The sequence below is a fragment of the Ictidomys tridecemlineatus genome, chromosome 4, assembly GCF_052094955.1.
Source record: "Ictidomys tridecemlineatus isolate mIctTri1 chromosome 4, mIctTri1.hap1, whole genome shotgun sequence".
Lineage (NCBI taxonomy): Eukaryota > Metazoa > Chordata > Mammalia > Rodentia > Sciuridae > Ictidomys > Ictidomys tridecemlineatus.
In genome coordinates this window covers 12,493,641-12,518,122 of record NC_135480.1, presented here as the reverse complement: position 1 = coordinate 12,518,122, position 24,482 = coordinate 12,493,641, and the positions used below count along the sequence as shown (strand labels likewise).

The following is a 24,482-nucleotide window of genomic DNA, read 5'->3' as shown; positions in this document are numbered from 1 at the left end:
GGTCTTGTAGCTGCGGTGTGGAACCTGATCTTTTGCATTTAAGCGCCTCCCAGGTGAGATCATGTAACTACACTAGCAGATGGACCTGACGTTGAGAGCAAAGATGCAAAAGAGTTTTCCTGTGCTAACCAAGTGGAGGATAACTGCAGACAGCTGAGTGTGGCCAAGGTTTATAAAAACCCGAGGACGCCCAACTCCTGGCCACTTCCTGCTCCCCCTGGCTGCAGTGTCGTGGAGGCTGTTATGATGAAGACCTCTGTGCTCCTAGGAGGATCCTTCCTCCTTTCTCTGATATTTTGGAATTCTTCTGGACTCGAACCAGGTACAAATAAAAAATGTCTTTGGAGGATAGTGATTTAAAGTGACAAGATTGTTTTCTAAAACTCGGCTGTGCAAAGACCTGTTCCCCACCCCCACTCACCCCGGATGATAAACCAACAGAAAGGGCTGCCTGTTCCCAGTTAGACTCAGTTTTTAAAAAGTTAGTGTCTTTAACCTTTGCTCCAGGTATTTTCTGCCTTTACAAACCAATTTGAGGGCCCCTCAGGTTTAATTATCTCCTATGGTTATCCCTTTTCTAATATTTCTTTGAAAATATACGAATCCTAGTTATAAAAGAAGGGGCCAGAGATCCATGGGTTTCTGGGAGGAGAGGGTAGAAACTCTTCACCTGAATGCGGTACTGACCGAAGAAGTGAGCAGCTGGATTCGGAGAGACCATAATAGTTTCCTTCATCTGCTGAGCTTCCAGAAACCTCAATTCTGGTACTTGTTAGCGGTGTGGACCTGGGTGAGTGATTTGAAGTCCATGTGTCTAATTTTGGCCGTCCACAAGAGGTTATTGGGATGTAGGCGAGTCTGACTTAGTATTGCAGTGAGGTAATTTGAGAAGCCTTCTATGGTTTGCCTCTGGGCCCAGCCTGAAGTCTGTGAGGCTCATGCTGCAGCAAGGGGTTAGAGGGGACGCTGGTGGACCTTCTCCATGTCTGCCATTGCATGGCTCCTCTTCCATCTCTTTATAACACTGGTTCTCAGCAGGGGTGACATCCCCCCCTCCTCCTGGGAAGATTTGGCAACTTCTAGAGGCATTTTTTGTTGTTGTTACTAGTGGTATCTAGTGGATACTGGTCAAGAGTACAGTCTAGAGCATCCAGGTCACCACCACCAAAGGAACCCAATGTCCACAGGACTGAGGCGAGAAAACTAGCCTCGGGCTGCTCTACCTCTGCTTAGAGTGCTTGAAGACCTGTGTTTGTGAGACTGTTTTCTAGGCAAAACCAGATCAGAAACTAGTTCCAACCACAGCTCTTTCAGATAATCTTGATTTCTAATGACTAAGGATAGTGACTTTCTCTTTCCAGTGGGTTTCTGAGTAAATAACGAGTGGGGACACCCGCTATGAAACCCTAATCCTTCTGTGATCCCTTCTCTTGTGCTCTGACTCGGCTTCTCCGAGGTGGTCAAGCTATTCGTCTCCAGACTTTGCCTGTCATAACTTGTTTGTTTGATCTTTCTGCATTTTGAGATTTTTACCTTAATATACATTTTGTTACGTGGATCTGACTTCTCCATGCCATTCCATGAGACCAAAATCACTGCATGAGGTTGGGAGTGGGATGGAAAATTAAGTGTACTGGAGTTACATCAGATTAGCCTGGGAAATGGGAGTAAAATGAATGAAAAACCTAGCTCCTGCTCTGCGAGTACCACCTACATATTTGTGGTTGACTCTATCTATCTCTGGCAAAGCCTTTGGTCCTTCACTGGAGATCATCAGTGAAATGAAAACTGAACAAATAGCTTAAAAAGGAATCTTGTCTCCCATCTATTTCTCTATCTTTTTCACCTGATTCTGTTTTATTTATTGGCCATCTTGCAGATCTCAGTGTTGGTACCCATCAGACCAGTTCTCAAACTTTGATGTATATACAAGTCATCAGAGATCTTTGTAAGTGTACAGTGATTCAATGAGTCAGGGATTAGACCTGATAATCAATATTTCTGAGTGCTCAGGGGATGTTGATGTTGCCCCTTCGTGGACCACACTTTAACAAGGCCTTAGATAATTTACTGACAGAGGATTCTCTATGAAAAGGATAATTAACTGATGAAGGGAGTCGAGCATTCGCTGTTCTGATTTTCACATTTTCACTCTACCATATCTTCCTAAGACATAGATCTTCAGTAGATAGAGAACATAGTCTGGATTCCAGTAATGACTCGGTCGACTAGTGATGGCCAAGAGCGTTGGTTTGATTTGGTGCTAATGCCAGCTACACTATGTTACTCTGTTTGATATCATGATCAAGTTATTGGATGGTTTGAGCATTTCATTTTTCATCTGGGAAATGAAGGGATTAACTGTCCTGTCTCCAAAATCTCCTGTTGTATACTCAAAAACAAAAATATATGTGTGTGCATTGACACTTGACCTGGAAACTGGCACATAAATAGCAAAACTCTGCTTATTTAATGTGATGACAATAAACTTGGGAGTCTCCAATGGAAAAACAAAGCTTGGAGTCTAACATTCTCCCAGGAACGATAGTGAGCCTGCCTGGGAATGGTTTACTTTTAAAGTTAATGCATCCATTGTTGGGTTGCCTACTTTATAGCATCTATTTTGGTTTGAATGGTGCTTGTGATTCCCATTGTGATGTGGAACATCAGTATTGAACTATGTTCCTGTTGCTACAAGGACTGCAAATTTGTTTCATTCCTATCCCACATCTTGCTTCTAAACTGTTATCACTATATGTGCTATCAGTATATGTCAAACTACTTATATAATTCGTACTATTAATGTTCATAGCAAAAATACAGTTCCCCTCCAAAGCATAAGCACCTTGCGCTTGCATTTCTAACCTATTTTAGCTATCTCAGTAAGCAACAGTGTGGAGTTGTTCAAGTTCATGTTTCTAGCCCAAATGAGGCCCCCTTCCTCAGCCAACATTTTACAAAAAGACGTCTATAGATCGTTGAATATTTCCAAGTGTCCTGAGAAAAAAGTTTAATGTTTTATCCCTGTGGTTGGGCACATCACTTATTTAATTAAAATCCTCATTGAAGATAAAATGCATGCCATGTGGCTGGGGATAAAGCAATTTGATATTTAGGGATAGATGGCATCATGTGCCTTATATTTACTCTTAAAAATGTTATTAGTCTATAGCCACAGCTGCTTCAGGTCAACATGAGTCTGAACCTACATGTACCAATCCTTTACGTAGTATTAAGATTCAGGTCTATCTATATGAAGGGATTTGGGGTGGGAATCCCCTTTTATACAGACCTTTAAATTGCTTTTACTTGATTGAGCATTTAAGTTCTAGGCACAAACTTCAAAAGGTAGGTAATAATCACTCTATTCATTTTAAATATGAGTAGAATGGTTGCAAAGAATTAAATATCAAATTATCTTTTAAGATGGGCTTTATGACAGTGTAAAATACAGAGTTCCAAAGTTACCCCCACTGTCCTTGGAATGTGAATTGTGCTACAAAGAGACAATGCACCCTTATTTCAGAAAATCTGTATAAGAAAGAAGGGAAATCACAATTTTTGTTTTATTATTAGTTAATGATTGTATTTGGGATACATTTGGTTACATGAACTAAATTTCAAAATGCTTTCATGATTATGTCAGGGTATATCCTGGTGTTGCAAATAACTAAAAATAATTTTTTTAAAATCCCCCAAATTATAGGTCCTTTTTATTTTTGAATCTGGCTACCAGAAAACTGAAAGGTACCTGTGTGGCTTGTGTTATATTGTTGTCAGACTGCACTATTACGTCTTAAGGTAAAGATGTGCTAATAACATATTGATTCTTGGATTTTTGTTTTGTTTTAGCAGTGATCTCAATCTGTTCTGATGATTGGTTGATAGTCAGAATGAAAATAAGGCCCTTTGATAATGACACAGAAGTGAAAATTGGTGACATTAACCTGGGAGATGGCTGTCCTGTAACAAGGATGCTCTCATTCAACTATGAGTTTTCTTATCCTGTCGTTTCCTGTGGGATCAATAAATTTGTAAGTGCCTTCATGATTCTTCCTAAAACATTCTGCATTTTTATTCAGGCATGCATAGTATCAAAGATCTCTTTTAAAAAACCTCAAGCACAACTACAACACTTGCATCATAAATTCTCACATAGGGGTCAAGTATATGTTTATGTAATGATGTTTCAGATGAGGGGTTTTGAAAATGTTCAAAGTTATGGACAATGTCATCTCCATTTTTCTCCTTTCACCTGCTGTCAGATTTTAAGATTTTTTTTTTTTGGTGGGAATTGGGTGTGGATATGTGCACCTGGCAAGCTATTTTGGAAAGGGCAAATATATTTTAAACTAGTCCCAGAGATGTCAGTTGTCTCTTATCACCTCATCTGGCTGTGGAGATGGGTACAAAGGGAGGATAAAGTGTTTTCACTCAGTCTACTGTCTTAATGTAAAATGTCATATTCAGATTTTTCTAGAACGGACACATTCTCTTCAAATTATTCAATCACTGAAATAGTTCAATGCTTCTAGTATTAAAACTCTCAATCATTTCAGGTATTCTCAGGGGATGACGTTTTCATACTATCCAAGATCAATTACAGACCAACACTGAATATCACCTATTCATTTCAGGTGGTTTGCTTTGTGAAGAGGTACGTACAGCCCACTATCCCCTTCCATGTTTTAAAATTTATTCTTTGATAGGTGTTTCTGTGAAGAACACAGACCCAGAGGATGCCTAGGGAACAAATATGATGTCTAAAATTTTCTCAATCCTTGATAGGAGAGATTTCAAATGCATACAAGAGTAGAAAGGATTTTTGTTTTTGTGAACCCCTGTATAACTCACATCCAGTCACTTTTCCTGAACTTTATCCAGCATCCACTTTTCCACCAATTTTTTGGATGCATTTCTAAGTGCAGACACAAGTGCATTTCCCCTAAGTACTTCATGCTGTCGTGAATAAGGGATCAATATTTACTTAAAAGTTCTTACTTTCAACAAAAATTTACCCACTATTAAACATATAGATGTTACATGAGTATATGCATTTGTCATCTCATTGATATGTTTGGCCCCAAACTCCATCAGCATTCATCAGACTATGATTACTGTAGAGCGATTCTGCTACCTCTCACGGCCCTGTCTCTTCTGTAACTTTGTATAAATGGAGTCACAGTGTGTACCTCTGTCTGGCTCCTATTTCTCAGCATAATATTGGAGATTCCTTTGCCTTGTATATTCCAGTAACCTGTTGCTCTCCATTGCATGTTTGTTATTGTAATGAAGACATGTTGCTCTCAGGCTCTGGCAGATATGTATAAATCGGCTCTGGCCAGAGTTCTGCAATTCTTTGTGCAGGTGCATGTTTTCTTTGGGCTAATACCTAGGAATAGGACTGCTTGATCATAAGGAAAGAGTAGCTTAGTTTTGAAAGAAACATATCTGTTTTCTCAAATAGGGTGTAGTGTTTGCACTTATACTACAAATGTAGGAAACTCTGATAGTTTAATCAGATGATAATAGTTGTCTTCTAGCCATTTTTCTTTTTTGGTATCAGGGATTAAACCCAGAGGTGCTTAACCACTGAGCCACATCTCCATCGCTTTTATTTTTTATTTTGAGACAGAATTTCATTGAGTTGCTTAGGGCCTCATTAAGTGTCTAAGGCTGGCTTTGAACTTGTGATTCTCCTGCCTTAGCCTCTCAAGTCACTGAGATTATAGGCTGGTGCCACTGCACCCAGCTTAATGGTATCTTCTGATGAGCAGACATACTTCATTTTGAAATTTATAGACTTCTTCTTATGCTTATTGGTTTCTGTTTTAAAATTCTTGCCTACTGTTAAAATTTTTTCTTTGGAAAAACTTTGTGGTTTTAGATTTGTTTGGGTCTGTAAGCCATCTTAATTTTTATAGGCATTTAGGCAGATCAAATATTTTCTCTTTCCATGGATATCTTGTTGATAAAATACTCAATTTAAATGACTTTCTGTTCCCTCTTGGATTGATTGCATTGACTCCTCTGAAGTAAATGACCGTATAAGTTTGGATTTCTCTGGACTGTCTTTTATGTTCTAATTAATCTGTCATGCCTATTCTAATTTGCAACTTAGCAATGCCAGCTTTAGATATTCAGGATGCCTTCACACACATTCTCACTATATCCTCATATTTCCTGACAAAATTGGGGCACCTTGGAAGAAACCAACACTTAAAAAATTTGTGTTCTTTAGACTTTAATAGTCATCATCTCTAAACCTATGTTGTCTAGGAGTCAGTAGCTGCATGCAATATTTACATTTAAATTTAATACAGCTAAGACAGGGTGTGGTAGCACACGCCTATAATCCCAGTGGCTTGGAAGGTTGAGTGAGGTAGGAGGATGGCAAGCTCAAAACCAGCCTCGGCAACTCGGGATGACCTTAAGCAATTTAGGGAGACCCTACCTCAAAATAAAAAGGATTAGGGAGTGGGTCAGTGGTTAAGTGCCCCTGGGTTCAATCCCTGGCACCTAAATAACGCAACAAATGAATAAGTAAATTAAATACAAGTAAAATTTAGTTCTTTAGTTGCTTTAGCTATTTTTCATGCTCAATGACAGCACGTGGCTAGGGTTACACGGTGCAAATTTAAAGCAATTATTTTATCACAGAAAATGACACTGGACAGTGTTGCTAAACGGAATAAATAGCATTTTTAACTGGACAGTGGCTACTGATTAATCATAAGCATTCAGATTTTTCTTTATGTGGTTCTGAACACTAAATAGCCTTTCCCCAAGTCCTGTGTTTTTTTATGCTAGTTACATTTAGATTGCATAATCATATTGGAGTTGAAAGCAAATATAAAACGGTTTGAAGGATAAATGGTTACTAAATAATGGAAGAGAAGGAACATTATTGACTATTTCTGACATCCTGGGTACTGTGGAAACATCCTTCTTAAATCATCTCATTTAATCTTAATGCCATAAAGTATGTGCTATAATCTTTAGTCTTTATTAATGAAGGCATTGAAGCAAGTAGCTATTATATGATCTGCTTATTAGAGTCAAGATCTGACACCAGTTGATACCATATTCTACTTGAAACTTCTGCAAATCTCTGAAAATTTGGTCTTTAGGGTTCTCTACAAACAAGGTATTGGGCTTTTAGCATTAGGCCTGAGGCTAGAGGAACTAAGTCCTCAAGTTTGAATGCACAAATACTTGTCTTTAGTTATTTAGGAAAACATGCATCCCTGAAGCTTGTGTTCTAAAGAAACATGCTTTTCTCATGAAAAGTTTTCACAAACTGGTCTGAGTTCCCTATACTTCCTGGAATAGATAGGAAATGTGCCTGGGGCAACTTCCTTTAATCTGAGGAACTATCTGTTCTTCCAGACTCCAATTTCTTTTCAACCCCAGTGGCTACAATAGTAATTGCTATATTTTTATAAGAACTTCATATCCTGTCCCACTGAATTGAACCAGGGGTTAGCCTCTAACTTGAACAATGCCAGTCAGTCCCCCACCCACCCCCAAGGCTTTGTAAACTTTCAGCCTCTGGTAGGGTAAAGGCTAGGAGATTAAAAAAATACAAAACATAACAATTCAGAAAAGTAGTTTCCCCTCTTTTGGCTCATGAATAGGAGTGGTGTACAGCAATGGAATCAAGACGATGAGCAACGATGCATTCCAATTCTAGTTGCCTTGTTGTGACTGGTATTGCTATGTTCATCTTTTAATCAGTTATTAGATAATCTAAACATGCAAAAAGTGGGGTTCTTGTTGGCAGTCACTGCTTTTCACTGCAATGTAACATCTTCCCCACTTCTTGATAGCATCCTGGGAAGTTGGATCTCTGGTTAGTGGACAGGGGAGTACCATTTAACACTAGAATTTCATATACGACTTATTTTTTCTTTTCCCTTCCCACAATTTCAGCCATTCTAGGGTATGAGGTTTTTGATTGTAGATTTCTAGAGGTGATCTCTTTTTGAGGTCTTAAAGTCTCTCTACTCTTTTTTTCTGGGTGTGTTACAGTAGGGCAATGATGTTGAGACAGGGAGAGGAGATGTCCATCCATTGAGATGGTTGTAGGTCTCTCCTGGCCAACTCTGGCCACGGATGCCTTCTTGGGGGTCAGTATAAACACTGGTTCTCCTCCCTGTGTGCCTTTACGAATGGATCTGTGACAAACCGCAGTTTGGATCCTTCAATTTATTTCCTTATGCTGGACTTAAGGAGGATCTTGGCACAAGTTGCAACTCAATTACTTTATCCACTAAGCTCTCAAGAAAAGGATTCGCTGTTTCAAAAGCAAATGTGGAAATAAAGCCTGTTATACTCACAAAGGGATCTAGGAAATGTGAATGAGATTTTAGCCTTTACACGTGCACGTGGTCACCCTCATCCTCCTGCGACTACCCAAGTCCTGGCTTTGGGCGATGGGTGAGCCCCTTCCTTTCCCTTCCCCCCTCTGTAACTCCTTAAATAGGATGGAGAAGGGTTGGGATGGCTGTTGAAGGTGACAGAAACTAACAGCTTTGTAACTTTCGAGTGGAGCATCCATCTCTCCTGCCAGGCTACGAGTTGGGTGGTGGAATCTTTCCCCCACACACATGGGTCTCATTTTAAATTCCCCATCTCTTTCTGTGCGTTAGAGACCTACTTGTGGCTGGCTTGGTGCCGAGTGTCAGTCTGTTCAGTCCTATAGAATATTTGTCACATCTGACGATTGTTTTGACATTTGAGACTTCAACTCTGGGGCTCTAGGATCAATTCTGGCTCAATAGGTAGCATCCTATTCAAGATCCTATTATAAACATTTTTTTAGGTTCATCGAACTAATTTGCCTTGCTGCTAAGTTAGTTACTTTGAGTACTTTTTTTACTTATCACTAACATAAACCTGATTGTATTTTATATCTATAAATATGTATTTACTATGTAAAATGTATAAATAATTTCCCACAAAAGTTTTTGTGACATAGAAAAGACTATTGATCCTATGTGTATGTATTTTTTAATTTGCTTTGCATTTAGGTTTCAATTATCTCTGATGCCTTTTGGAATGAATGGGTATGATGCCAATATGTTGGGTGATAGCTTTGAAGTGACAAAAGAAAGGCCACCAATGTCAGCTCCCCCACAAAGCAAAGAATGTGAACCTATCTTTAGCAGTCACAGTAAGGTGAGGATATTTAGTTTATTCATCATTTCATGGTCAACTGTGATCTGCCTGGTGTAATGTCAATGGAAGAAATTTTAAAAAGCCCTATTTGAATACTGGATACTCAAATTGCTTTGGTCTTAAGCTGAACCCTGTAGATTGGGAGTATCTTTATACATATATGTGTCTGGATGTATAAGATAACAAAAATGATAGAAATAGGAAATAGGCCAAATAGGCTTGAAAATTTAGAGGAATTTGCTAAGTCTAATTAGTATTTCTCATAAGAAAGGTGTTTTTCTGAAGGTTTATTCTTAATTTTTTTTCTGGGTTTGAGTATGCCACACAATTTGTGCATAGACAATTTTGAAATTGACATTTGGTAAGGAAATGAACTTTGTTCTAGGAATCTGATAGATAGCCACTTAAAATTAAGACGTATAAATGCTTGATATCTTGAGTCTCAGGAAAGCAGTAATCCAACCAATACTTAGATGCTAATCACTTAAAAAAAACTTTATAGACATGATAATAGAACCTATTTTGATATATTTATACAAACATGCATGATAATCCCCTTCAATAGCATATTTTACTTATATATTTGATATAGTTGAGTAATACTATAGATTGCATTTAAGAGTATAAATTCCATCTGGGTGTGGTGGTGCATGTCTGTAATCCCAGCAGCTCAGGCTGAGATGGGAGGATTGTGAGTTCAAAGCCAGCCTCAGCAAAGGGGAGGCGCTAAGCAACTTAGTGAGACCCTGTCTCCAAGTTATAAAAATATATATAAAATAAGGCTGGGGATGTGGCTCAGTGGTTAAGTGCCCCTGAGTTCAATCTCTGGTAACAAACAAACAAACAAAAACCAAATTCCATTCATCACACTATTTCCCGTTGAGCGTCTGATTTCTGTGAACAACTGTTGGATGAGAGTGACTTGTGAGCAACTTTTAATTGCTTTTACCCTTATCATATAGGAACAACTATTCATGAAGCCCTGGATCAAAAATGTCTGTATCAAGACTTCCTCTCCTCCCTGAGTTCTGGGAGAAAATGTTGTTCCCTCATCTGGGACTCAGTTTCAATAATCCTGTTGTTCTGTCATCCCAAGATAAGTACCAATAGGTGTTGTCTGTTTAAATGCCTTTCTGGAATTTTGGATAGTCTACATCTCTAATGTGATGTTTAAACCTTTTAAATGAGTTCATTGGAAGTGGCATGACCATTGCAACTTTGTATGTGAAGTCGAGTTCATAATAAATCTGCTACCGTATGAAAGCTTGCCTGTGTTGTCGGGTTGTACAGTGGCTGGCTTCCCCAACACAAAAGTACTCCCTCACAACTCAAGTTCTACTTCTCATGGGTTGGTCTCAGGTTCTCCTCTGAATATAATTACCCAGTTCATCTCTTCAAGTGAAATCTTGTGCCTTTGAGTATACTGTGTAAGCCAAAACCAGAGGGTACCACAGACCTGCACAGGGATTCATGTATACAAATGACTATTTCTTTAAGTAAAAATTGTCTCCCATGGGGAAAACTAGTAGTTTGGGGTAGAACCCTGTCTTATGTCTAGATTCCTTATTCCTGGTAGCAGTGTCGGGAGCAAAACTCGTAATGACACAGGAAAATGAAAAACATTGCTTTGTTCATTAGACATAATTTGTGCTTGCTAAATCTGAAAGAAAGTACCTCTTTCCCATCTAGCTAAAAACACTTTTATTCCTAGAGAATGTGAAGACATGCAATTTCTTCATCTAGAATTTGTGTGTGACTTAATTGAGCTGTTCAACAAATACCGAACTCTGACAATTGACTGACCTTTCCATGATCATTAGTTAGCCAGGCCTTCATTAGAGGGTCTGAAATAACTTTTGGGTAAAATTTCTTTAACTTCCAATCTCACTGTTGGTTCCACTAGTAGACAGCATGCCAAGGGAAAAGAAAGATGGACAATACTTTCCTGACTTATTTTTTGTTTGTTTGCTAAGGATTTAGGCAGCTGTGAAAATGAAGAAACGGCTTCTCTGACATAAAGAATCTTACTGATCTCCTGGAAGCCTAGTAATGCAAGGCTGACCAGCTGGAAGTAGCTATAACAGCTAATCTGATGAAAATTGGTTTTGATTTAAAGGTTAGAGTTAAGGTTGTACCTGGTGCAACAGAGGAGATATGTTGCTTCATTTACTGTTTGCAGTGCTGGGAATCAAACCCAGAGCCTCATTGATGCTAGGCAAGCACTCTACCACTGAGCCAAACCCCCAGCCCAAGGATAAGTTTTAGATGATGTGAAAACATCCAAATGGTTTGGGCAGAGTCTGAGGAGAACAAAGGACTCAAGGATGTCTCCTGGATGAGTGTATGAACTGTGGTGCTACTTAGATGGAAAAGATCTCTATGGAAATCAATATTTGGACAGGTTCAGAATCTACCTTTTAGCTATTACCATTTAATTTTGCTGGTCTATCATATATATATATACCCTAAAGTCTCCCTCGGAGTTCAGAAAGATATATATATATATATATAATTTTTTTTTTTTTTTTTGCTAATCATTCCAGAAAGGTTGGGCCACGGTTTAACAGGGCTAAGTGAGTAATGGGTTTCATCCCTCTCAAAGCAGTTTTGACAAAATAGAGAATAAAGAAGGTAAATGGAAAAATCAGTTAATTCCCTGGGTTCCCTGGTAGAACAGAATGAGATTGGATGTCAGATGGGTGTGATCAGAATTTCTATGATCTTTGAGTATCAATCAGAATGATTCTAATAAACATTCAAGCAATGGATTCTTCACATTTCTTGTTTCTAACGTGTACAAACATGAGTTTATATATTTTCATTCATTTGTATATAATGAAAAAATATAATTTTGTTTTTAGCACAGCCATAAAGAAAACTAAGGAAAGATTTGTGCTTTAATTATAGGAAAGTTAATCAAATATTTCTTATGAGTTCATTATACTAAGATAGGGTTTGGGTAATACAAAGAATTATGCATGTGGTTCCTGCCAATAATATTCTGGACAAACTGCATAAAGCTACTTGAAAAATTATTATGCACTTGTCTTGTTTGGCATGTATATGTAGAAAAGTTGTTTTACAGTGGTGGTCTAATTTTTGAATTACCACAAATAATCTTACAAAAATGGATAATGCAACTAACACAGTAAAAGAAACAGTTATCTTCAAAACTTAGTTATGAAGTATTTTCCAGAAATGCTACAAAACAATAGCTAGGTCCAAATAAACACAAAGAGGATGTCCTCTATAGGTTCCGTGCAGGTTTGGGAATAATGGCTAATATGTTTTTATTTTTAACTGAATCATGAATCTAGTTCCAATCATTTACCATCAAATACAATAATTTCATTCTTTTTTTTATGGTTGGGTAAAACTCTATTGTGTATGTATTTTCTTTATCCCTTTATTTGTTGATGGGCACCTAGGCTGGCTTCATAATTTGACTATTATGAATTACACTGCCATAAACATTACTGTAGTGATAGAGACTGTATCACTAATTGTAATTTCAGTTCTTTTGGATAAATACCTGGGAGTGGGATAGGTGGATAAGAGGGTAGTTTCTTCGAGGTTAGCTGCAAAATGTGGAATCTGAAAACACCCTAAAGAACTTTTCATATTGATTACATTAAAATCCATTGATCCTTCTTGCCTTTTGCCAATGCATGCTTCTATAACATCATGCACGAACAATTTGGAAAATCTTGGTTTGCTGCATTATGCAGATCTTTTGAATGATGACATATTTCATGATGGAACATAAAAATTATACCGCTACAAGACAGGTTTTCCAAAAATCTTATTTTCTTGTAAGTTCGAATTTAATTGCTGAACTTAAATGTGAGTCATTTAAAGTGACTGACTTCATTCAGTTTCAAGAATATATCCCTCAAATACCCAAAGCTGAGTAATGATTGTTTGCCCAACAGTAAAGATGGTGTCCTCTGTAAAACGTGGCCAGCTCAACTCACAGCCTGAACATGCCCACGGAGCTTTTCCTCCAGGAAGTCTCTCTACTTTGACATGCACCTGGGGGACTTTCTACATCCTTTCCATTTTATCACACAGAATATTGAAGAGATGTGTCCTCAAGGGATGACAATTAACAAAATGAATATTTTTTTACTGCCTTAAATCTTAAGTGAAATTGATCCTACCCCCTTACTGTGAGTATATGGGGTGAAGAATACAATGACAATCATCACAGTTTGGTGCCACTGCCTTGGTTGGTGTTTAGGAGGCAACAGGGTGAACCAATGTTTTTACAATGCATGTAGATGTCAATGGTGAAAAACAATGTCTCAATATTATTACAAACATATTTTGGTCCTGCAAATCTCCAGATATCCAATGACCAAATATTGAGACCTGTGGCAGTAGAAGAATATTCTTCTTTGTGGGATATATACATTCTAAAATAGTTAAATGCAAAGGGGCATCATATCAACAACTTACTCTCAAAGGGTGAAGAAAAAATAAGGTTCTTTGTACTAACAGCATTTCACTAAGTCAGTGCTCAAATAAATATGATTTTTGTTTTAACTCTGTACATTTTACACTAGGTTATATTTAAATTCCATTATTCTTTCATAGAAAAATTATTAAAACTGAAATGTTGGGAGTGGATTTTGTTCATCCTGAGGTCTTTGTAGTACTGGGAACACTGAAGGAACCAACTGAGCTCAAGATGAGGGAAATAGTCATTTTTCCCCCCAGTATTAACTTCGGCCATATGCTTTTCTGTTTTTTTTTTAAATCCACAGCAAACTTGTAATTTACATAGTATTGCTGTATTTTTAACAGAATATGAAAATGAGCCTTAGCTTTCTAAAAATTTACACAAATGCAGTGGATAAACTGGTCAAATGATTCCATAGGCTGAACTCTTAACCCGTAGAAGCCTTTTGGAAGCATCTTAGATGTTTATAGTGGCATAATTTAAAGGACAAAGGTAAAACAAATTTTAGATTGTACAAATGTTAATAACATCAGGAAAAAGCTTAACTAAAATAAGACAAAAACTGTAATGTGGCCTTGCCTTGTCTTTCTCTAGTCCTCTGCCCTCTTTGCGGTGGGTGAATGGTCTTTCAGGCTTTCCTGATGTGGAACCCGGTGGGTCACAGCTTTGGGGATCTCACATTAGAGAATGGGAATATGAGGTTGGAAATAGAAGTCTTTTGATAACACACAGGGATGCCCTGGGTGTATAACCCTTGGGATATAAGATCTGAGCCTTGCAGACACCAAAATCTGTGACTACTCAAGTCCTTAGAATTACATGATGTAGTATTTGCATATATGCTCCTGCACACTTGAAATCCTTTCTAGATTACTTGTAATACCTAATACAATATAAGTGCCATGTAGGTAGTTGTTACACTGTGTGGTTTAGAAAATAATGATCAGAAAAATTTCTGTACTTGTTGAGTACATATGCAATTTTTTCCCAAACATTTTAGATCCATGATTGATGGAATCTATGGATGCAGACCCACAGACGCTGAGGGTTGACTGTAGTCATTTGAGAGCAGACTGAAACATTGAAAATATTATTTAGATATGAATAAAAATCATAATAGGAAATCAATTCAGGCTCATTGTTATTTACTGTTAGCCTTTGATTTCTAAGTTTCTCTTAAAATTACAGAGAAACATTATGACTGACATTTTTAGAATATAAAATTTAAAAAAATTAGCTGGAACTTATATTTCAATGGAGTATTGGAATAGAACTATATTCATTATGCACATTATGCATATATAATTATATATGTGTATATATGTATATAAGATATTTCTTTAAATAGTTACAAAGTTTGAAATAACTGTATTAACTAAAACATTAATTTAGGAAGAAACAACAGACTTGAATTTGTATTTTTTTTTTTTTTTTTTTGGTACCAGGGATTGAACTCAGGTGTGCTTAGCCACTGAGCCACATCCCCAGCCCTTATGTTTCTTAAAATTTTTTTTAATTCATTTTTATTTTGAGACAGGATCTTGCTAGGTTGCTTAGGTCCTTACTAAATTGCTGAGACTGGCTTTGAACTTGAAATCCTCCTACCTCAGCCTCCTAAGCCACTGAGGTTACAGGAATGTGCCTGGCTTTTTTCTCTTTTTTTAATACCAGGAAAATTGATTTTCCTTTGGCCCCTCCCTCCTAGGAATTTATGTTCCTGACCAAGTCATTTTTTCTTCTTGTGATTCTTCCAGTTAAATCCATAGAAATGAAGTAATAATTACCTTTTGATTTCAAGTATGTATGATTTAGGCCGTTTACGTATTAGATAGAAGCTTAACACCTGAACATTATTTAGTAAAAAACAGTCTCTTGAAATTTAGTGTCTAATGGAAGTATTGTGTATGGTGCCAGCCTCCCAGATGATTTTCCCAGGCTCTGAGCAAACAGTCATCAAAGGACCCTTCCCTGACAGGCCCCATCAGCATCAGTGTTTCTGTAATCAGAAGAGCCCGAGTCTTGGGGTGGGTGGCCCCATGACCGAGCTCCATGGGCTACCCACGGGGAGAAAAGTGAAGGGGCTGAGCATGGGGCACCAAATAAAATCGCTAAGCCAGGCCCCACTTCCTGTTCCTGAGAGGACCTGAGCTGGAGTCCACTCCATGGCTTTAGAAGTCTCGCTTTTCCTCCGGGTCTTGTCTTGGCCTTGTGCTGAGAGCTTCAAGGGTAAGTGACCATTTAGAAAGAACGTTCTCAATTTCATGATGATTGCTTTCCTTCCAGGTGCTTCTCTCCCTTCAGAGAAGCCAGGATTATCCAGAAGAGAAATACTTTGCAGCCTTTTGGACTTGTGTGGATAAGCTGAGGATGCGTTCTTCTCTTTCTGCCTAAATGTCTGAGTCCCAAGGCATTTTTTTGGGGTCCTTGCTCTCTCCTTTGTTTTGGTCTTCTCCTTATCTTGATTCTCCTTTGCAGAAATCGTCCTGCGCTCTGTTTCAAGCCCTCTGTGTTTCAAATGCCTTTTCAAGCCCACTGTCGGTTGCCAGTGCTTGGTTTTATCTTAGCTGATCTTCCTGCTTCTAGATGCCTCATGATTCCATTTGGTGATGCTATTGCTCTTTTGTACCTTAAAAAAATATTGCTCTGCCTTTCACTCATGTCCACTTCTTCAATAGTTCTACAAAGCCAATAGGATAAAACTAAATCAAATCTTGGCTGTTTACGAGCTTATTCTAATGTATCTCTTCTACTTTACCTGGAATCCAAATGCCTCCTGGCTTTAAGAGATGATGAAAGGTCAGCTATTCTCAGGCAGCATGTAAATATTACTTCTTGTGTATTTTTTAAAATAAAGTAGAGTTGCCTGTTTCCTTATGTTTGAAGTGAGGTCTTTTGGGAACTGATGTTATGAATTTCTTATGCATTCATTTTGTGTCGGAAGGAGCATATATAGTTTCTGACATCTTTCCACTTTTTTAAGATAAATCCTTCAGAATGCTTGATTAGTCTAGCTCACCATGTAGAAGTTAATTACTAAAAAGAACAGCACATGTACAGAAAGGACAGTGACTGGAAAATTCTGGTTCTCTGGGATGGTGTAAGTACGGTATTTCAGGCCCTGGCCCTAATTCTTGATGGTTGGGTGCAGAATTCTGCCTCAGTTAAAGTATCTGATGCTATGTCCTCCTCAGGCTTTGTCTCAATAATTTCTTTGGGCTTTGAGAACCACACGATGTCACATTGAAATGTGACTGTCATGTATGGGCAGCAGCAGTGAAGTCAGACGCATGGGCTTCCTGTGTGTCTGCTTCCTTTTGAATCCATCCTCAGTTCCAGCTGTTAAAACATATTTTCTTTCTTTTTTTAGAAAGGGAATTCTTGATTATCTTATTTAGGTGATGTTAGAATAATATTTCAAACACTTGAAGAGATGTGATTTGGAGGTCACTGTCACTGATGTGGAACACCTGCCCTCTCCAACCCTTTGTGTTGACACGCTTGGCTTTTTCCTCCTCCTTGGTGAGGGTTTATCTGTAAAGACCAAGGACTTACAGGCTCCAGTGGTGTTGGAGGCCGGGTGGTCACTTTCTCCTTAATTGTATATATTTTTCATGTTGAAAGACTCAACTTCTCCCGACGAATCCATGAAAATAGTGATTATTCTTGACTTCTTGAAGATTTCGGTGTACAGGGTAAGAATGGGGTTTAAAACAAAGCTTTCATAGCATTTCCATCCCAGGTAGTAGATTTTCTCTCTCATGGCTGATCTAGATAGGGACTCTCCTGTACCTGCACCACCCTTTCTGTAGATATGAATTCTACTACCCCGTACCACGTTTTATCCTTCTCCCTCTTTAAAAAGAATACTGGGAATACACCCCTCTTATTCTAATGTATTGCAAATTGCTTGTATCCCTTGTATGTAGTCCTAGATATGTGACCTCCTATGGGATCCGATTTTTTAGAAGGAAACAAGGATCTATATAAATACATTTTATCTTTAGACTTGCAGGTTGATTTTTTTTCCCTTGTAAGACAACTGAAAGCTAGTTATTTGGGGCATAATTAGGCAGATATTTTGGTGTTGATAATATGAAAGCCTTTTATAGGCTATTCTTTAAATCCATAAAAAGGCCTCCTAATTATCACAAAGGGCAGATCCAAATGTTCTTTGAACTCTTTCTTCCTTAAAGCAGACACACATCTGATACTTTCTCACTTGGTTCTTTCCATAGTGAAAATAAGTTGTTCTACGGACTGGGTGATTGTCTCAGCAAGCCCATTTCAGATGGTAGCTGCAACTGACATATATTCCCTGATGAATTATTTCTGGGATGGGGCTGCCCTGTGACTCAGATTCAAACTTATATATATGACTTGATGTATCCTGTTCATGATTGTGGCATCAGGACAAAGGTAAGAATTGCGATTATTGGTAAAAAAATTTCAAATGTTTCATTACATCTTTATGCCTAGTGTTAAAATTATTATTTTGTTTTTTAAAAATTTCTAATGCATTGAAAATTGCTTGTGTCCCTGTTCGTAGTTCTAGGTAGGCTACTCTCTATAGCATCCAATTGCCTCAGAAGAAGCAAGGCAAACTATCCCTATTTGCTGATGACATGATTCCATATTCAGAAGACCCAAAAAACCCCACCAGAAAGTTTCTAGAACTCATAAACAAATTCCACAAAGAAGTAGGATATGAAATTAACAGCCATATATCAATTGCATTCCTATACATCAATAATAAATCAACTGAAAGAGAAATTAGGAAAACTATCCCATTCATGATATTCTCAAAGAAAATATTTTCCAAATATTTGGGAACTACAATCTAACTAACGAGGTAAAAGATCTTTACAATGAAAGCTACAGAAAACTGAAGAAAGAAATTGAAGAAGACCTTAGAAGGTGGAAAGATCTCGCATGTTCTTGGATAGGCAGTATTATAGTCAAAATTGCCATACTAACAAAAGTGCTATACAGATTTGATGCAATTCCTATTAAGGTTCTGATGATGTTCTTCATAGAAATAGAAAAAGCAGTCAGGAAATTCATTTGGAAAAATAAGAGGTCCAGAATAGTCAAAGCAATCCTCAGCAAGAAAAGCAAAGCAGGAGGCATCACAATACCAGATCTTAAATTATAGTATCGAGCTATAGTAACGAAACTCGTGGCATTGGCACCAAAACAGGCATGAAGACTAATGGTATGGAAGACATAGAGACAAACCCATGTAAATACGGTTATCTCATACTAGACAAAAAAGGCACGATTCTATATTCATTGGAGAAAAGATAGCTTCTTCAGCAAATTGGGCTGGGATAACTTGAAATCTATATGTAGCAAAATGAAATTAGACCCCTATCTCATCCTACATGAAAGTCAATCAAAGTGGATCAAGGACCTGGGAATTAGACCACAGACTCTGAAGTTACTAGAAGAAAAATTAGGACAAAATCTTCATCATGTCAGCTTAGGAAAATTCCTCAACAAGACTCCTAAAGCACAAGAAGCAAAATCAATAATCAATAAATGCTTCTTCACTGTAAAGGAAACAATCAAGAACATAAAGAGAGAGTTACAGAAAGGGAGAAAATCTTTGCCACCTGCATCTCAGACTGAGCATCGCCAGGATGTATAAAGAACTCAAAAAACTTTAAAAACAAAACAGAAATATCACAATCAATAAATGGGCAAAGGAATTGAACAGATGCTTCATAGAATAAATATATATGTGAAAAATGTTTAATATCACTAGCAATTAGATAAATGCAAATTAAAACTACTCTGAGATTTCATCTCATTCCAGCCAGAAAGGCAATTATCAAGAATACAAGTAACAATAAATATTGGCGAGGATGCAGGGAAAATTGTTCACTCATTCATTGCTGGTGGCGCTGCAAATTGGTGCAACCACTCTGGAAAGCAGTATGGAGATTCCTCAGAAAACTTGGAATGGAAGCACCATTTGACCCAATCATCCCACTCCTAGGTTTATACCCAGAGGGCTCAAAATCAGCATAGTGATGTGGCCACATCAATGTTCATAGCCACTCAATTCATGATAGCTAAACTATGGAACCAACCTAGGTGCCCTTCAATAGATGAATGGGTAAGAAAATGTGGTACATATACACAAGGGAATATTACTCTGCCGTAAAGAAGAATGAAATTGTGGCATTTGCAGGTAAATGGATAGAAGTGAGGACTATTATGTTAAGTGAAATAAGCCAATTTCAAAAACCCAAGGCTGCATCTAATATGCAGATGTTGACTCACAATAGGAAGTGGGGAGGAGTGAAGATTCACTGGATTGGACAGGGGAATGGGTGGAAAAAAGAGGAACAGGAATGGGAAAGTAGAATGAATCAGATGTAGCTTTTCTGTGTTCATATATGAATCCAAGATCAGTGAAACTCCACATCATATACACCCACAAGAATGGGAAGTTATACTCCATGTATGTATGATGTGTCAAAATACTGTCATGTATAACTAAAAGGAAGAAATAAAAAAATATTTGAGCAAGCCCTTGTTCTTCACCTCTCCCAATTTGCCCACATAAACTTGTATGCTTTTTTTGGTACCAGGGATTGAACCCAGGATTGCTCAACTTCTGAGCTACATCCCTAGCCCCTTTAAAATTTTTATTTAGAGACAGGGTCTCACCAGCTTGCTTAGGGTTTCACTAAGTTTTTGAGGGTGACTTTAACCCTCAATCCTCCTGCCTTAGCTTCTGAGACACTGGGATTATAGGTGTGTGCCACAGTGCCCAGCGTATGCTTTTTAAAAATTGTTATTTGGGGGAATTCTAATCTCTACACTGTTCTTGAGTAATATTTTAGGGCAATTTGACTATTGTTGGGACAGTTGGAATCTAGGAGTGAATTAATTCAGAGGTGAGGCCTCACACAGCCAGCTCTGCCAAGCTGTGTAGGTTTGTCTGTCTATTGCATCAAAGAGCATTGATAGGTTCTGCTACAAAGACAGGACTTCAAATGTCAGCCCTTAAAAAACAGTTTGTTTCTCATGAAAAGATTTCAGAGCTCCAAAAGTCATTGTTATTTTGGCTAAGGAGTTTCTTATACAAACAATTACGAGTCCTTTTTTGGACTCACAAAGCAAATGATAAAATTACATGTCTCTGTATTGTTAAATACTCTGTGTTTGTAAGGTCATGACTGGTAGCCTGGAGAGACTGTCGGTAGCTTCTATAATTAGGAAATATTGCATACAAATGAAAGAAAAACCTCTAAGTCTTCTCTCTTCCTTTTCACAAATGTTTGCCCTCATGTATTTATTTATTTGACTCCCCCCTAACCCCCACAGCTTTCCTGAGGTATAACAAAGTGAGTCCACCCTGAGGATCTAATGCTTAGCTAGGTGGCTGTGGTCCACAGCAGTGGTGTGTGGTGGACTTGGAAGTTGTTGAGAACAGGTTTTACTTGTTCACTGGCAGGACACTGTATCAAAATGATGACTGAAAAGTTACAACATTATAAAGTAGTAAACGAGGAATCCAACACGTGGATCACATTCCAAAGTCAAAAACCGTGATAGTTCCCTTATCTAATTCATGATTGTTATTTCACAACGTATACATACCTAATGCATCATGTTGGCACACAGCAAACGCATTAAATCTTTATCACGAATATTTTCTCGAAGGCTATGTATCTCACAATCACTCCCTTTCGAAGGAAGTGAAGGACATTCTTGTGTTTATTGTTTATTTGGAACTTATGTAGAGGTCTTAGCTACCAAGACCTTGACCTGCGTTTTGTCATTTAAACTTTAAAAAAAATTTTTTTTAATTGTAGATGGACACAATACCTTTAATTAATTAATTAATTAATTAACTAATTTATTTATTGTGGTGCTGAGGATCCAACCCAGTGCCTCACACATGCTGGGCAAACGCTCTACCACGGAGCCACCACCCCAGGCCATAAACGGAATACTGTTTTCTAAGGTCTTAAATGAGATCACTGAAGACCACAAAAGTTCCTTTCGTGGCTGTGTTTAGAGACCTAAATTCAAAATAAGCTTGATTCGTTTTTTTTTTCTCTCACTTCCTCATATTTCTTCCTTCCTTTGCTCAGGGCACTTTCCTGTCATTTCTCCAGTATTCCCGTTTGCAGTGGCTTTGGCTAAAATGGGGTGAGAGGGGGTTGTCACATCTTTTACCACCGTCCTTTCTACCAGTTCCTTCTGGCTTCTGCTGAGGTACTCCAGGCTCCCTTGCCAGCCCTGGCTGCAGAGCTCCTGTGTGGTGTGTTTTCCTGGACGCTGGACCCCTGCTCACCCCGTGTGCACAGTCTCCGTTGCTGAACTGCCCTTCAGTTGTGGAACCCGGTCCTCTTCCTCTTACCTGTGAACTGTCCCTGTTTATGCTCTGGTTTCTGGGCCTGGGACCTCACTCTGCTGCGTGCATTTTTCTCTCACTGACTTCTCCTGTGGCCCCGCTGTTCTGGGCCCTCCTCCCAGGCCCTGCCCTGTGACCCTCTGTGAGGATTGTAATTCGGATCTTTGCACAATGCCTACTTCCTTACTCCTTGTCCCTTGGCTCTCATCTTCCTGCCTATTTAAGGATGCTTGTTTATTTGGGATGAGCATATGATCTAGTGTTTAATTAGATGGGCATATCCCAGTTGTTAGGATCACACTGGGATACCAGGCATGATTCTGGCTCCACACTGCACAGAACCTGGGTTTTGGACGTGGCTTTGCTGATGCTGTGTTTGGAAAGTCCCCTCCAAACTCCTGTTGAAATTTAATGGCCATTGTGACAGTAACAAGAGGTGGAACCTTGAAAAGGTGATTAGGTTTTGAGGGCAGAGTCCTCCTCAATCGATTTTTGTCATTGTCACAGGAATGGGTTAGTGGCTTCAGGAGTGGGCTCTGGATAAATGCTGTTCAGCCCCATCCTCTGTCTCGCCGGTGCTTGCTAACAGTTCTATCTAGTGTGTTAGGACGTAGCATCGAAGGCCTTTGCCTGAAGCTGGTGCCCTGGTCTGCAACTTCCTCTCCTCTAGAACCAAGAGTCAAGTAGACCTCGATTGTTTATACGTTATCCCTTCTGCAATATTCTGTTGTAGCAGAAGAACATGGACCAGGACAGAAAATAGGTACTAAGAAGTAGAGCTACTGTGATACCAAGTACCTGGAACTGGGTACTGGGAAGAGTTGGAAGAATGGCCTGAAAATGCTTGTACTGCCATCCACGGAGCATTGTGGGAAGTCGTGGTGAGAACTCAGAAGAGGACAGCCGTAGGGCAAGTCTGACTCTTCTTAGAGATGACTTAGCAGTTGCGACCAGAACGTTGGTAAGTTCTGTGGATAGGAAAGGCCCTTTTGATGAGGGCTCAGACAGAGGTGAGGAAGATCAAGGGGTTGGAAACTGGAGTAAAGGTCATTCTTGTGACACAGCTGCAAAGCACATGGCGGAATGATGTCCACGTCCTGGGCCTTTTTGGAATGAGGAACTTAAGAGCAATGAACTAAGATACCCGGGGAAAGAAATATCTAAGCAGAAAACCATTCTGGCGTCCATGTGTCCACTCTAACTGCACGTAGGGAAATGTAAGACGGGTGGGGGGAAAATCGCTCAGAGATGGGATTTATAATTCAAAGAGAAGCAGAGAGGAAGTTGGAAAATTCACAGGCTGTCCCTGTGAAGAATGAATAGGTCTGTTTAGGAGAGCCAAGCAAGTATTTTACATAAGTATAGGAAGAGGGGTCATCAAGATAATGGGAGGAATTTCAGAGATCTTCAAATCTGCCTGTCCTGTCGCAGACCAAGTTCTAGGAGGCCATCCACAGGCTGCCTGCCCTGACCTCCTTGGGACGCTGCTCCCAGCATTCTCGCATAGCCCTTCTCAGCTGCCGCAGCCAGTGCTCAGGTGGGCCTGGCTGTGGCTCAACCAGCTGCAAACCCGGGCAGCACCCACAAGGTACTCATTCTGCAGGTATGCAAAATTTAAGAGCTGGGGGGAACATGGCTTTCTCCATCCAGATCTCCAACAGTGCTGCGGACAGCTTGGTGCCCAGGCAGAGACTTGTTGCAGGGGTGCAGATACCACAGAGAGCTGTACTGGCTGACCCCAGGACTGCAGAGCTACCAATACGCTATGCCAGTCTCGGAGACAGGAGAGGGCAACCTGGGTGAGCTGAGGCATGGGCTGAGCCTAGGAAAGCCAAGGGAGTGAGTCGTGCAAGGCCTGAGGAGGTCGCCACCCAGGCTGCCCAGGATTCGGGGCTGGGTTAATATCACTGTGGTTGTGTTAGTCCTCATGGGCATGGGTTCCTGATCCAAGGATGAAGTGTGGCCTGCATCCTGTCTGTCCTGTGGTGCTTACCGGCCCGCCACCATGTGATGATGCGGTATGAAGGCCCTCGCCAGAAGCCTGTGCCATGGCCTTAGGCTTCCCAGCCTCTAGAACCATGAGCCAAGTAAATGTCTGTTATCTGTACATTTCCCTGACAGTGGTATGGTGTTACAGCAGCAGAAAGTGGACTAGGATAATTCATTAAATGAGAGGACATCTGGCTAACATTTCCATGCCACAGATTTGTCTTCCATCATATTGAATTAATGGAAGTACCTAGGTCATGGGCTACAGTGAGGCTAGCAGGAGTTTATATAAGTAAACAGCAACTTGTACACAGTAATCATTGAATACATTTACACTAAATTAGCATTGTTAATTTACGATATTGGACAAAGTAATTCACCTTTCAAAACCTGTGAGAACTGAACAGGTTCATGCATGTAAAGTACCTGGTATCTTTGCTGGCAGCTGATAGAGTCTAAGTGTCTCAGTGACCACTGTCC

General features: G+C 39.2%; 2 protein-coding genes across 2 annotated transcripts; both read left to right on the top strand.

The window, feature by feature from the left end:
- Nucleotides 1–634: 634 nt before the first annotated feature.
- Nucleotides 635–10,205, top strand: Oosp4b (oocyte secreted protein family member 4B). Its single transcript, XM_040286843.2, has 5 exons — nucleotides 635–790; nucleotides 3,849–4,034; nucleotides 4,560–4,657; nucleotides 9,033–9,180; nucleotides 10,143–10,205. Exons 1-5 carry the CDS (start codon nucleotides 635–637, stop codon nucleotides 10,203–10,205), a joined length of 651 nt encoding a protein of 216 aa, XP_040142777.2.
- A 5,599-nt stretch (nucleotides 10,206–15,804) lies between these two features.
- On the top strand, nucleotides 15,805–23,816 carry Oosp2 (oocyte secreted protein 2). Its single transcript, XM_013361244.2, is given in 4 exon segments — nucleotides 15,805–15,868; nucleotides 17,878–17,916; nucleotides 17,919–18,058; nucleotides 23,664–23,816. Coding segments are annotated over 4 exon segments (396 nt in total).
- Nucleotides 23,817–24,482: the final 666 nt, after the last annotated feature.

Coding starts and splice junctions, on each gene's coding strand:
- Oosp4b (XM_040286843.2), top strand. CDS start 635: ATGGGTTTCTGGGAGGAGAGGGTAGAAACTCTTCACCTGAATGCGGTA. Junction 4,035..4,559: donor CCTGTGGGATCAATAAATTT/GTAAGTGCCTTC, acceptor CAATCATTTCAG/GTATTCTCAGGGGATGACGT. Junction 9,181..10,142: donor TCTTTAGCAGTCACAGTAAG/GTGAGGATATTT, acceptor CTTATCATATAG/GAACAACTATTCATGAAGCC.